The sequence below is a fragment of the Rousettus aegyptiacus genome, unplaced genomic scaffold (genome assembly GCF_014176215.1).
Source record: "Rousettus aegyptiacus isolate mRouAeg1 unplaced genomic scaffold, mRouAeg1.p scaffold_m13_p_5, whole genome shotgun sequence".
Taxonomy (NCBI): Eukaryota; Metazoa; Chordata; class Mammalia; order Chiroptera; family Pteropodidae; genus Rousettus; species Rousettus aegyptiacus.
Window position 1 is genome coordinate 21812181 of NW_023416308.1, and position 14440 is coordinate 21826620.

Consider the following 14440-nt stretch of genomic DNA (forward strand, 5'->3'; position numbering starts at 1 on the left):
GGGAATTCTCCACTACAAGGCCTGCACTACAGGAAATACTGAAAGGGGTCAATTCACCTAAAACAAAAAGACAAAAAAAAAAAAAAATACATAAGGAGTAAAGTGAATATCAGGCAAATAGAAGCAGAGAAGTGCAACCCTAACTAAGAAAGGGGCATTATAAGCTGAAATGATAAGAAGGGAATTGTTATAAGAAGATAGTAATGAATGTTCAGCATACATAGGGACAAATTGAGAAAACAATGACTGAAAAGGGAGGATTCAGAGATTCACATTTGGAAAGGGAAATGGAGATAAGGCATGTGCAGAAGAAAATGGATGACTATATTCATAATGGTAACCACCCACTAAAGATTCAGAACTGAAGTATATAAAATAAAACAAGAAGGACCAGAAGGAAAACCCACAAAAGCCAACCAAAATAAAGAAAACAGAAACACAAGGACAAAGAAGCAAAAGATAAAATGGCTATAAGAAGACCTCATATTTCAATAATCACCCTAAATGTAAATGCACTGAACTCACCAATAAAAAGACACAGAGTTGCAGAATGGATCAAAAATCAAAACTTATCCATATGCCTCCAGGAGGCACATCTCAGCTCCAAAGATAAATATAGACTCAAAGTGAAAGGGTGGAAAATGATATTTCAAGCAAATGGCATTCAGAGAAAAGCGGAAATAGCAGTCCTAGTGTCAGACGAAATAGACTTCAAAATAAAAAAAGTAAAGAAAGATACTGAAGAACACTTCATAATGATAAAGGGAATCATGCACCAAGAAGACATAACACTTATTAATATCTATGCTCCCAATCAGGGAGCCCTGAAATATGTAAAGCAATTACTAACAGAACTAAAGAAAGAAACAGATCAAAACACTATCATAGTAGAGGACCTAAATACCCTACTGTTGGATATGGACAGATCATCCAAAAAGAAAATTAATAAGGAAATAACATTTTTAAATGACACATTAGACCAACTGGACATAATTGACATTTATAGAGCCTTTTATCTCAAAACAGCTGCTTATATATTCTTCTCTAGTGTACATGGAATATTCTCAAGAATTGACCACATACTGGGACACAGAGATAGCCTCAACAAATATAAGAGGGTTGAAATCATACCAACCATATTATCTAATCATAATCCTTTAAAACTAGAAATTAACTGCAGAAAGAAAGCGGAAAGAACCACAAATTCATGAAGATTAAACAACATGCTACTGAGGAATAACTCAGTCAGAGAAGAAATAAAAAGAGAAATCAAGAGATACATAGAAACGAATGATAATGATAGTACAACATATCAGAACTTTTGGGACATGGCAAAAGCAGTCATAAGAGGAAAGTTTGTATCATCACAGGCCTATCTCCAAAAACAAGAATGAGCCCAAATAAACAACTTAATGCTTCATCTTAAAAAAAACTAGAAAAAGAAGAACAAATGAGGCCTAAAGTCAGCAGAAGTCAAAATTAGAAGAGAAATAAATGAAACTGACAACAAAACAAAAAATAAACAATAGAACAAAGAGCTGATTCTTTGAGGTGAATAAAATTGACAAACCCCTGGCTAGACTCACTAAAGAAAAAAAAAAGGAAGACACAAATAAAATCAGAGATGAAAGAGGGGAAATTATGACTGACATCGTAGAAATACAAAGGATCATATAAGAATACTGTGAAAAAGTATATAACGCCAAATTTAATAACCTAGAAGAAATGAACCAGTACTTAGAAAAATATAATCTTCCTAGACTGAATCAAGAAGATGGAAAATCTAAATAGACCGATCAGCAGTATGGAAATTGAAACAATCATCAAAAACCTACCAAATAGTAAAAGTCCAGGACCAGAAGTTTTCACCAGTGAATTCTACCAAACATTCAAAGAAGATTTAATACCTATTCTCCTCAAAACTTTTCCAAAAAATCGAAGAGGAGACAATACTTCCCAACTCATTCTATGAGGCCAAAACCTGGTAAAGACAACACCAAAAAAGAAAACTACAAACCAATATCTCTCATGAACACAGATGCAAAAATCCTAAATAAGATACTAGCAAACTGAATACAGCAACATATTAAAAAGGAAAGCTTCTTCAATAAATGGTGCTGGGAAAACTGGAAAGCCACCTGCAAATGAAACTAGACTGTTGTCTATCGCCGCACACCAAAATTAACCCAAAATAAATTAAGGACCTGAATATAAGACCTGAAACAATAAAATGCGTAGAAGAAAACATAAGAACTAAACTCAAGGACCTTGGACTTAAAGAGGATTTTATGAATTTGACCTCAAAGGTAAGGGAAGTAAAATCTAAAATAAATGAATGGGACTACATCAAATTAAAAAGCTTCTGCTCAGCAAAAGAAATCATCAACAAGGTAAAGAGAGAACCATCTGAATGGGGAAATATATTTGCAAGCAACGCCTCCGATAAGGGCCTAATATCCAAAATGTACAAAAAACTCATACAACTCAATAATAACAAAAACAAATGATCCAATCAAAAAAATGGGCAGAGGACCTGAGCAGACACTTCTCCCTAGAGGACATACAAATGGCTAACGAATATATGAAAAGATGCTCAACTCGCTAGCTATTACGGAAATGCAAATCAAAACCACAATGAGATACCATTTCACACCTGTTAGAATAGCTATAATCAACAGAATAAGTAATAACAAATGTTGGAGAGGATGTGGAGAAAAAGGAAACTTCATATACTGTTTGTGGGATCGCAAATTGGTACAGCTACTATGGAAAACAGTATTGAGGTTCCTCAAAAAACTAAGAATTGATTTACCACATGATCCAGCAATCCCTCTACTGGGTATTTACCCCAAAGACTTGAAAACCCATATCCAAAAAGATACTTGCACACTAATGCTCATAGCAGCATTATTCCCAGTGGCCATGACATGGAAGCAATCTAAGTGTCCTATAATAGATGATTGGCTAAAGAAGCTGTGGTACATATATAAAATGGAATATTACTCAGCCATAAGAAGAGATGAAATACTTCCATTTTGACAACATGGATGGACCTCAAGATAATCAGGCTAAGTGAAATAAGCCAGACAGAAAAAGTTGAAAATCACACGATATCACTTATATGTGGGATATAAACCTAAAAGCAACAAATGAGCAGGACAAACAGACAGAGACTCATGAACATGGGCTATAGACTAGTGGTTACCAGAGGACTATAGACTAGTGGTTACTAGTAGGATGGGGGAGGAGGGAGGTGGTAGATGGGATAAAGCAGGTCAAAGATAGGGAGATAGGGGGAAGGCAAAGTGGGTAAAGGGGATCAAATATATGGTAGCTAAAGGAAACTGGAATGTGGGTGGTAAACACAATAGAATATACAGATGTCAAATTATAATGTATACCTGAAAATTATATAATTGTATTAACCAATGTTACCCCAATAAACTTAATTTAAAAATTTTTTTTTAAAAAAAGAATGAAAACCCTAAAGAGGAAAAACAAAGTTCATACTTGATCCCAGCACTCAGAGATAACCACTGTCACATTATCATGTATATTCTTCTAGTTTTTCTGTGATCATATATACATATTCATTCATTTATTCATTCAACAAATACTTGAGTGTGTATGGTATACATTTACATATGACATTTTAATTCACCGAATTACACAAGCAACATATAAATATATTCTTGTGAAAAACCTAAATTCCCTATTAATCAACTCCCTGTCTCAGAAAAATTCTCCCCATAGGACCCCACTATTATGAAGATTGAAACCTATCCTCCCAGAGGTGTTAAAAAATATGGGTATGGAAAATATACAGCATTGTTTTAAACATACAGATGGTATCCCACTATACATATTAGTATGAAATTTGCTTTTTCCATTCAGCAGTATGCCTTAAAATCCTATCTACATCAGTGTACAGACAGCTATCTCATTCTTTTTAACAGCTATAACTGAATTCCACAATGGATATTCCACAGTTTACAATTCAGTAGAGATTAATAGACATTATATTTAGTGTGCATGTATTACCTACATATACTAGAACTACATATTCTATTATATAAAAATAAATATAATATAATGCATTTATATATAGTAATATATGTTAATATATCAATTAATAAACATGTACAATTATATATAGTATAGTATATATACAGTATCTATATAAGTATAGTATATATACTATATAGTATAGTGAAGTACAGTATATTATATGTAGTATATAAACACTCTATAATATACCACAATGAATAATAGAATATATAGTAGGTAATACAGTATATAATATATAGAATATATATAGCAGAATATATAATACATAGTATATACACTATATAGTATTGTAGAGTTTATAACATATGCTGTACATACGTTCTATAGTATAGTATAGGAGCTATTAAAAAGAACAAAGTAGATTCTGTGTTCATTGTCTTTCATCTTCCTCTCCAGAACTTCTCTACCCTTCCCCACCTTATTCTCTGCCCTGGGGGCTGGCCTATGTGGACCTTCAAGAGCTCCTTTGCCCTCTGGCTTCTGCTAGGGGTTCAGCCAATGGAAAGCCCCACTGGGAGATGAGCAGAAGGTGGGAGAGAGAGGCCGGGGTATTTATTTTCCTTCTCCTTCCCTTCCAGGTTGCCTTAGGCCACCTGTGTCCCTCAACTAAAGGTCACAGTTTCCCTCTACCCACCTCTCTCCTGTGACTGTGCGACATCCCTTCTCACCCTACTGGGCTTGGATGGTAACAGTGTCCCCAGTCACCTCCACCCCATTGCAAACTCTGGGGCACTGCTCTACCATTTTTCAGTTTCCCTAAGCCCCGACTCACACTATTATAATTAGTCCCTTTATTAAACTCTTCCCAACTGCTCAAGTATTCGATTTGATGCAGGCACTAACATATATTAGTAAATGTTTAGAATAGGGGAATAGGGGCCCCTTTAATTTTTGGTTTATACAGCTCTGTAACATTTAGAACTTTTACATTGAACATATGCTTTTACAAGCAGAAAAATATATATATTAAAAGACAGCTGAAATAAGGAAGAGCTTCAGAGCTGTCACTCAGACCCAAGGACAAATTTCATACAAAGGAGCCCAGGCTGGGTGTTTCTGGTCTCCCTCCATCTCTGACCCGGCTGTTCCCACACACCCTTCCTACCTCAGGCGTGTAAACATAGGCTGCTTGGAAGCCTCCAGAAATAAACGCTCTTGCAACAAAGAGTAACAGAGTGAGCATATTTCTAAGGAGAGAAAAAAAGCAGATGAACAGGTATTTTATCTGTCAGCTTGCTTCAGCAAAGTCCTATCTGCCCAGGCAGAATTTAGACCCCAGAAACTGGCAAAGCCCATCCCCCACCCAAGATACATTCACGCAGGCATGCAGGCATTCACTTCCTAGTGCCCTCTCTAAAGATATGCTTTATATAAGTTTATCATTCTCCAAAGCACCAGGCTAAGATATGGAAACATCTGTGGTACTCAGGTTGGGGTCAAGGTTGGGAGAAGTAATGTAAATTATCTAAAGTCTAAGTAGGACCTAGTGAGGGCAGATGTTTAGCCAGGGACCAGCAGAACTAGAGAAAGTTTCAGCAGAACTAGAGAAAGTAAACTTCTCTTCAGTACTTTTTCGATAATCCTGATCCCCAACCCTCTGTTCTATTGTTTCCATAAATGTCCCATAGTATCGACATTCCAGAATCTAAACTGTATCCCCAGACCTTTCACAGATTCCTCATCAGGTTTGGCTCTTAGAAGTCAAGAGAGGCACAGGCCACTTCCATATTTTGAGCCTCTTGATAGATGGGAAAAAAATGGAGAAATGCCAAAAGGAGATTATAAAACAGAACCTATTGGAGATATTTCTATGGAACAAATGAATACTTTTAACCTACACGTAAACTAAACACCTCTATGTACGATCTCATTGGGAGATGATGTCAAAAGTCTAAATGTGATGATGTTGGAGGAAAACCTGTACCCCACCTCCATTAGAAGCCTCAACTCTGAGCCTGAACTTTTAGTCAGTTTTAAGGCAACCAAGAGCCTTCATTCCAGTGAGAGGCTGGATCCCTCAGATGACCCACAGAGAGTGCGATCCATAGCCTGTAGGCCTAAAGAGGCATTGACCATGCCCTAAGAAATAAGCCTGCTGGCCAGAGAGAGTTAGTTTCACAACTCACCTTCCAACACAGATAAACAGCAGGAGGCTGCAGAAAGAGAAGACGACAAAGCACAAAGCCATGGTCTTCTTGCGCCCCAGGCGGTCAATGATCCATAGAGTCACAAGGATACCTGGAAGGGAGCAGAAACACCATGGCAGGCATCTTCTGAAGTGGCTCCCAACCACCCCACCTCCTGGTATTCACACCCTATATAACCCCCTCGCTCCGAGAGTGGGCTGGACCTAGTGACTCACTTCTAATGACTAGAATACAGCAAAAGTGATGGCATGTCACTTCTGAGATGAGGTTATAAAAGGCTGTGACTTCTGTCTTTTTTGGGGGTGGGGGAGAGCAGTATTCTCTCTCTCTGGCTTTTCTCGTGCTCTTGCCTGTTGGCTAGAAACTGAAGGTGGCCTCTCGCCAACAGCCAGTGAGAAAATTGAGGCCTTTGGTTCAATGACCCTGGAGGAATTGAATTCTGCCACCAACACAGTGAGTGAGCATGAAGCAGATCCTGCCCAGCTGAGGTTTCTAAGGAGACTGAAGACCCTGGACCAACCCCTCCACTGCAGCCTCGTGAGATATGCTGGGGCAGAGGACCCAGGCAGCAGACACCCGGGATGGGAGTCAGAAACACATGGGTTCTAAGGCCTCATTTTTCCTCGAACTTGCCATGTGGTCCTGGATTAGTCCCATGCCTTCTCTGAACCTCAATTTCTTCATCTGTAAAATGTGATTAAATAAAAATAACACTTCTTATCTCTGTAGAGGCAGTATAGCATAGCACTTATCGTTGTTATTAATAATTATTAAATCTGTGCAAAGTACTTTTACATCGATTATCTTGTTTAATCGTCAAAATAACCCTCTAAAAGAAATGCTATTAATAGCCTCATTTCCCACATTTATTCAATTAATACATTAAGTGCCTGCTGTGCGTCAGGAACTGTTCTAGGAACTTAGGATGTGTCGGTGAATGAAAACAAAAACAATAAACATAATAAATAAAGAAGAAGAATCTGAGTTTTAGAGAGCTTAAATCATGGAAATGATGAGTGTCTGAAATCATGGAAATGACAACTGGCAATGCTGAGGAGATCGACTCCAGAGTCTTTACTCTTACTTACTAAGCTATATGGGGAAAGGGTTTTAGAGGAAAGGCAGTATAGTAGGGGAGCGAGAACTCTGGGATCTGAGGTGGCACCATGGGTCTGAGCTCCGGCAGCTGTTGAAATTAATGTCTTAGTTGGATTTTCCAAGAAGCAGACTCTGGCTGTAAGGACAAAGTATTTCTTTGGGAGGTCATCCAAGGAAACACCAATAAAAGAGTCAGAAAGACAGGGAACGGAAATGATTAATGGAGGTGCTTATCAAACAAGTTATCACTGTGGGCAATTGCTGTTGAATTCCACTGGAGGACTCAGGGAGCCACTGTGGAACATGCGCCTTAGAATTCTCCTGCTTGATGGGCAAGGAACCTGGGGTATTGACATACCAACTCTCATAGTCATTGGTTGAAGGCTGTTCCCAGGCATTAACTCCCTGGCACTTCTGTTCACCTCGCTTGCTTTTAGATACTAAGGCTTTCCATTCCTCCTGAACAGCCCTCAGGCACAGAGATGCACATACTGGCAGCAGCAAGTTACAGGAAGTTTCTGCTACACCCCTCCAAGTTTCAGTTTCTCCAGATGTAAAATGGGAATAATTATAGAAAGTCACAAGATTAAATTAAAATATATATGTAAAACATTTAGTACAGTGCCTTGTATACACTAAGCACTCAAATACTACCTTTAAATTCACCAAAAAGCTTGCTTATTTATTATTAGATAGATATTATTATTGCTACAATAATCACTATTTCTTCTAAAGGAAAAAGATAAATCACATTTTATGTGCAGCTTTGGATTTGTGACACCCCACAGATCTTTTCTAATGTGACTGCTGTTGGAGGGACAATTCTCCATGGGTATCTTGTATTTCTCCACATCTTGTGAGCAGAGGGACCAGCTGCCATTTTGTTCCAAGTTTTCAATTTAAGGTTGTTTGTACAGAAACAGCTTTGGAAGATAGGGATACAGTAACAGCTTTGGAAGATAGGGATACAGTCTCCATCTAGAGCATAGGTCATGTCTGTTTCCTGTCCGATATAATAAAGATGATGTCTCTCTCTGGGACAAAGGCTTGGCAGGTTTCTGACAGCCTATTACAAAAGATTTGGGTTCCCAGAGCTTGAGATTCCTCAGCTGCATTGCTTGCATAGCATCCACCTGGACCCTTCTTCATTGTCCCTGTGGGACCTGAGGTGAGGGTAGCTGACACTAACATGCTACTCATGCTATCTGCTGTGCCGTAATAGTCTTTTGGCTCTGACCCAGGAGTCTCATGTCTTCTGCCAGAATGCATGAAACCGGGCAGCTTAATGTATCAGCCTAAAAGTAGAATAGAACCTCAGCCTTCACAGTTCTCGACAATTTGTAGCCACGGGCTGAACAAACAATTCCCGGCTCTCTTGGAAATAGGATTTGCTTCCAGGTGGCACCAGGAATGTGGCACTGAACAGCTGCCACATTCTCAGGCTTCCTTATCCCAGTCTCACTTCCCACAGGTCCCCTCACCTGGGAATTCAGAGAGGGTGGTCCATAGCAGGTCCATGTAATCCTCCTCACTCAGGTACTCGCAGGCCAGGCTGCATTTTGCCTCTACCGCCTTCTTTCGGCTGGAAACTGGGAATGGGAGACAGACATAGAGGAAGAGCCATGCACAGAGCCCCAAATCGCACCTTCCTGCTCCCACATACCTCCTTCGCTGGGTACGATTTGGCTGGGGTGCCATGGAAAGAGCCCAAGTTCAGGAGTCAGATAGACGTAGGTTTGAATCCCAAACAACAGTGCTACAGCTTCATCTCTCCGAGCCTGAGTTTCCTCAAAAAACTGGGGCTAATAAAATCACTGGGCAAGGTGGTTGAGAGAATGAAAGCAGGCTGTGCATATGAATGGCACATACTTGGTGCCTTGGTGGCGGACAGACTCTACAGTGGCCCCAATAATCCCCATCTATATCATCTGGCCCCCTTACTTCCTCGATCCTATCTTCTTTCTCCCTTGCTCTCCTCACTCTACTATAGACACACTGCTCTCTTTCCTGTTCTTTCAGCAAGGCAGGCTCCTGCCTCAGGACCTTTGCGCTGGTTGCTCCTTCTTCCTAAATTGTACTTTCTATATCCCCATGACTAATTTCCTCGCCTGCTTTAAATCTTCCCTTAAATCCCACCTCGTTGAGGCCACCCTGACCACCCCATTTAAAACTTCAACCTACCCGCTGCCCCTTGCTCTGCCCTACCCCAACTGCCCTGATGCCGCTCTATTACCTTCCCCCCCCATATCATTTGGTAGGAAATAGCTTGAAAGACTTTGAAATGGACAAAAATGTCCTATCTAATACACCCTTATAGGTTATCTCACCTTTCATTATCTTTGAGCTATAACTGCACATTATAGAATATTGATCAAATGCAAATTATTCTTGCCCATCAAAATGCAAACTGTGTATGGTGGTGATTCAATTATTAGTTCCTTATGCATACTGACAAGTTTTGCCTCTAACTGTAAATTCATTTCGGCATTTCTGATTGCCTGTATATGTGTGTTTTGAATTCTCCTTTGAACTAGCTATAACCTTTACTGGTGTTACTTAGACAATTCTCCATGGGCCACTCATGTTTCTGCATGTTATATAAGCGAGTGCCTTTGCTCTGGACTATCTTTTCAAGGACTTTTGTTTAGCCGATAGTCTTGAAAGATACAGTATCTCCCTTTGGAGCGAAGGGCAGTTTGGGTTATAGCCTTCGAGGATATAGTGTCTCCCTGCAGAGCAAAAAGCAGACAGGCTTACCACACACTCTAAGAGACCTAGGTGCCCTGAGCTTGAAGATCCTCTCTTGCAACACAACCCATTGCTTTTGCAGGTATCACCTGCCCTTCTTCATGTTGTCCTGTGGGAAGTGGGGCTCAAGGAACGGGTGTAAGAAAATGCTGACACTCTTGATACCGCTATTACTGTGAGTAATTAAGTCCTTTGTCTCTGACCCAGGAGTGCCCGTGTCTTCTGCTAGCATCTGTACAAACTGTAAAAGGCTAACTAGTTAGCTTGCAAATAGATAAAATCTCAGACTCTTCACAGTTCTTAACTACTGGTTCAATCATTAATTGATGAGTTCAATAAAATATTTGACATTTTATGTTTGTGTGAGAGGTGTGATTTTACCTTTTCTTTAAAGTTTTTTCTTTAATGTTCTTATCACCTTCCAACATACTATGTAATTTCCTTACTTATTATGTTATTCTCTCTTTTTCTCTTTCCCCACCAAAATGTAAGCTCACAGAGCAGGGATATTTGTCTGTTGTATTCATAGATAAATCCTAATATGTGAACTAGTACCTGGTGGGTACTAAGAAAATACTTAATGAATGACTTGCCCAAGGTCACATGGCCACTTGGTGCTAGAACTCAGGCTCTCTGATTTCTGGCTGTGGGCTTCTTCCACAGTATCATTTTTCCATTCAGGTATAAAAGAGACCTTTTAAATGAGATTGGCAAACTATCACCTATAGGCCGAATCTGATCTCCTGCCTGTTTCTACCTGAACCCAGTTTAAGATGATTTTTAAAAATCAAAGTAAAATAACATTTCATGACATAAAAATGATATGAAATTCAAATTTTTATTCAAAAATAGGTTTTTATTGGAAGTCAGGCAATGCTTATTCATTTACGCATTGCCCGTAGCTGCTTCTCTGCTATAATGGCAGAGCTGTATGGCCCACCAGGCCTAAAATGTTTACTATCTGGCCCTTTATAGAAAAGAGTCCTCAACCTCTGCTTTATAACATTCCACTAGATCCTCTATTTTGCTAAAGCAGGTCCACTGTTAAGGACATGTGATTCATGCTCAATCAATAACAAACCCCAAGTCTACAATTGAGCCGCTTCCTCAGAGCAGTTAATTTAGACTCTCACAGGCCCCAGTGAGATGTGACTCCACCATCTCATTCAATCCTATACCAACAAACAAAACTATTAACTAAGATTAAAGAGGCTTAATATGAAAAAGATAATTGGATAAATCCTGCGGACAAGAAACGACTTGATCCCTTTATCCTCCATTCTGAGTTCAAGGCCAGGAATCCAGTGTTTTCTTAAAGACTGAATGGTTTGAAAGCCCAGACATCTGCATATAGACTTTGCTTTTCATTCGTCCCTTTTGTTCAGGGGTTCCCACCTCCAGCTGCACAATAGAATCATCTGGGGAGCTTTTAAAACGCATTTATGCCTGGGCCCCACCCCCCTAGAGATGCTTATTAAAGTGGTCTGAGCATTGTTTAACTGGCACTGGTATTGTTTAAAAGCTCCCCACGTGATACTGCTGTGTGGCCAGGTTGAGATCCAACCTGCTTCTCAAATTTAATGTGCACATGAGAATTGCTGCACAGAGTCATGTAAGGCCAGTGCTCTCGGAAAAGGCCCCAAGGACATCAGGTCCCTGCCCCTAGCTCCCACCTGCTAGCCACCTGAAGCCCATGGACCAATCCGCGGGTGCCAGGACTACACTTGTGGGGCCAAACTGCTGCACCAGTGAAAGAGCCTCACGCTATGCTTTTGCCTTTTTTGAATCTTCCCCTTCCTGGACGCAACCCTTAAAACCCTGCCCTGACCCCGCCCGAGGGCGACTACTCTGGCCAACGTGCTTGACCTGAGAACCTCGCCCGGGACCGCTTGCCTTTCGATAAAGGACGCCTGTTATTCCTGAGTCAGACTCTGTCTGTTGAGCGGCCGAACTTTACAGGTCATAGCCCTCAAAGTCAGTGCTGTGCTTCATGACAGTGCTTCCACTGTCATGTCCTGTCTATTATGACAAGATTGTCCAGGTTTCTACAGAGAGTCTTGGAAACCACAGCCCAGATCTTCTATGCTCAGATTTTGCAGAAACTTTCTCTCTTGAGTTTGTTGGGCCAACACTACTGGGGTAAAAGTCACTGGGATTTGTGCAAATCTAGGCCCCGTAAGGGCAGAACCTGGGGTGGGAGTGTGTGTGTTACTGTGTGTGTTGAAAGTGTGGGTGGTTAACGGATAAAAGGGGCTTCCATACTCACTGCTGCAGACATCTCCTGCCTGGAAGAGCTCTGTGGTGAGCAGAACTAATCCATAGTAAGAAAATGCATTGGAAAACCTGCCAGGAAGAAGGCAAGAAAGGTAAAGCAATGATCAGGGAAATGCAAGTCCCCTTTCCCTATACCCTTGAGAAGGACTTGCACCTAATCAGCAGTAACTCCTCTTTATGCCACTGGCCGAGCTGGGCCTTGGGGACTTTCCTGGGGCCCTTGAGCAGGAAGATGGCAGGTACAAAGCAGAGTGATATGATAAAGGGAAGTGATCCTGTGTCCTTTGAAAAATCAAGAACTGTATTATATCACGGTCATGCCACCCCAAGGCTGTTCACTCAACTGGCAGTGGGGGAGGGGATTGGTGACCAAAATTTGGAAGAAAACAGTGTTGACATCCGTCAGAGCTTCTGGGTTGAGTTGGCAAACTTGGGTAGGGAAGAGGAGGGAAAAGCCTTCATAATATACAGAACTGGGCTCCAGCTCTGCTGCCACATCCCTGAGAGATAAATCAATGCGCCAAGCATTTATTAAACACCTGCTATGTGCTCAGTATAAGTGTAGAGTCTGTAGAGTTCTCTAGAATTTCAGACCAGAATAATACATTTAATTAAATTCCCGACTATCCCATTAATGTAGGGAGGAGGCAAGAGAACTAAAATGTTAAATCGAGCTATACTCAGAGACTGCAATATACTGATCATCCCTACAGCCAGACTATAGGAAACCTGCAGAACAAAGAAAGATTTCTGCTGAGATTGCTAAACAGGAAAACAGAGTCTTTAAGCCCACCCTACACAAAATAAAATCCTTCATCTCCTATGGCTAAAACTATGAGGAACCTATGGAATTGCCAGCAGGCTTTTCATGCTACGTATTCTTACCTTTTCTTTCTACATGCTCTTATCCTTTCACACTGTATGTCCATACCATCAAAGGAAAATGGGTAAGCAGTCTTTAATCTGTAATTCATAGAAACTAAGAATAATACATAAACTGAATTTCCTGAACATCCAGGGTCCCTCTCGGTGTCCTTTTCTCAGTCCTTTCTCAGCGTCTTTCTTTACTCTCTGTCACTGTCTCTGTTTCTCTGTGTCCCTCTGAGTCTCTCTTAGGCTCTCTCTCACGCTCTATGGGCATTACCATTTCTCTGATAAACTTTCCTTTTGACTCGTGGGTGTTTGAATTCTTCTTTGCGCTCAGCCAAGAACTCTCTCTCTCTCGGAACAGGGCTTGAGTTTCCTCCACTCGGGGGAATTTGCTCTGTTTCCTGCATCGCCGGGAACCAGAATACTCAAGTTTGTAGGACAAGACTGTTCTCATCCTGTATAGTACAGTATGTGGGAACTCAGTCACAATCAGACACTGATGATTAATTTCCTTGGGTTACAATATGAACTGGCAAATTTAGTGATTTCTGTAGTGTGCTAAACTTAGTCTCTACTTAATTGCTTTGGTATTTGAGTAGTGTCGGCTCAGCGGAATCACATGCACTCAAAGATAGATATCCTCAACTCTCTTCCCCCACACACATTCTCTTTTAAAAATCCTGCAGAGGCCCTACTTGTACTGTGCACACAGCAGGTATTTAATAAATGTGTAGTGAGTTGATTCAGCTCTCAGGAATGTAGGGGCAGAGTTCCCTATGGAGTTCTGTAAACGAAGTAGGTTCTGTATATTATCAAAGCTTTCCCCTACTCTCCAGCTGCAATTGACCATTTTAACAACATTCCCTGCTAATTAGCACCTCTCCTCAAAGGTGAATAGGAAAGGTGAGAACTGGTTAGAACAGAACACAGAGCCTTACCCAGGCCAATTTTGTTCACTGTTAGTGTTGCATAGAAAGAGAGTCAGAAGAATAGCTGAAATTTGACTAGGTGTGGAGTTCAAGGTAATTTCTCTCTGCAAATGCCCCCTCCGGCCCCCACCAATGGTTGTTATTTAAGAAAAGTAGAGCAAGATTAGGACTAAAAATTGTAAGAGTGCCCATGTTGACCAAATCAGTGGTTCCCAAAATATGGGCCCTGTGCCACTGGTGGTACCTAAGGCGATATGGGCGGAGAGGGGAACTGATACAGCATTGAAATGAAAACTCATTGTGAAA

At 40.6% G+C, this 14440-nt stretch overlaps 1 protein-coding gene across 1 annotated transcript in view; it reads right to left on the minus strand.

Annotated features, from left to right (window-relative positions):
• The window catches only part of LOC107500141 (SV2 related protein), a 65045-nt gene that overhangs the window by 5059 nt on the left and 45546 nt on the right, over positions 1–14440 (minus strand). The window contains exons 11-14 of the mRNA XM_036221186.1: positions 12328–12404; positions 8795–8902; positions 6195–6306; positions 5174–5255 (exon numbers count right to left, since the gene is read on the minus strand). Of these exons, the coding sequence (XP_036077079.1) occupies positions 5174–5255; positions 6195–6306; positions 8795–8902; positions 12328–12404 (379 nt within the window). The remainder of the gene's footprint in view (positions 1–5173; positions 5256–6194; positions 6307–8794; positions 8903–12327; positions 12405–14440) is intronic.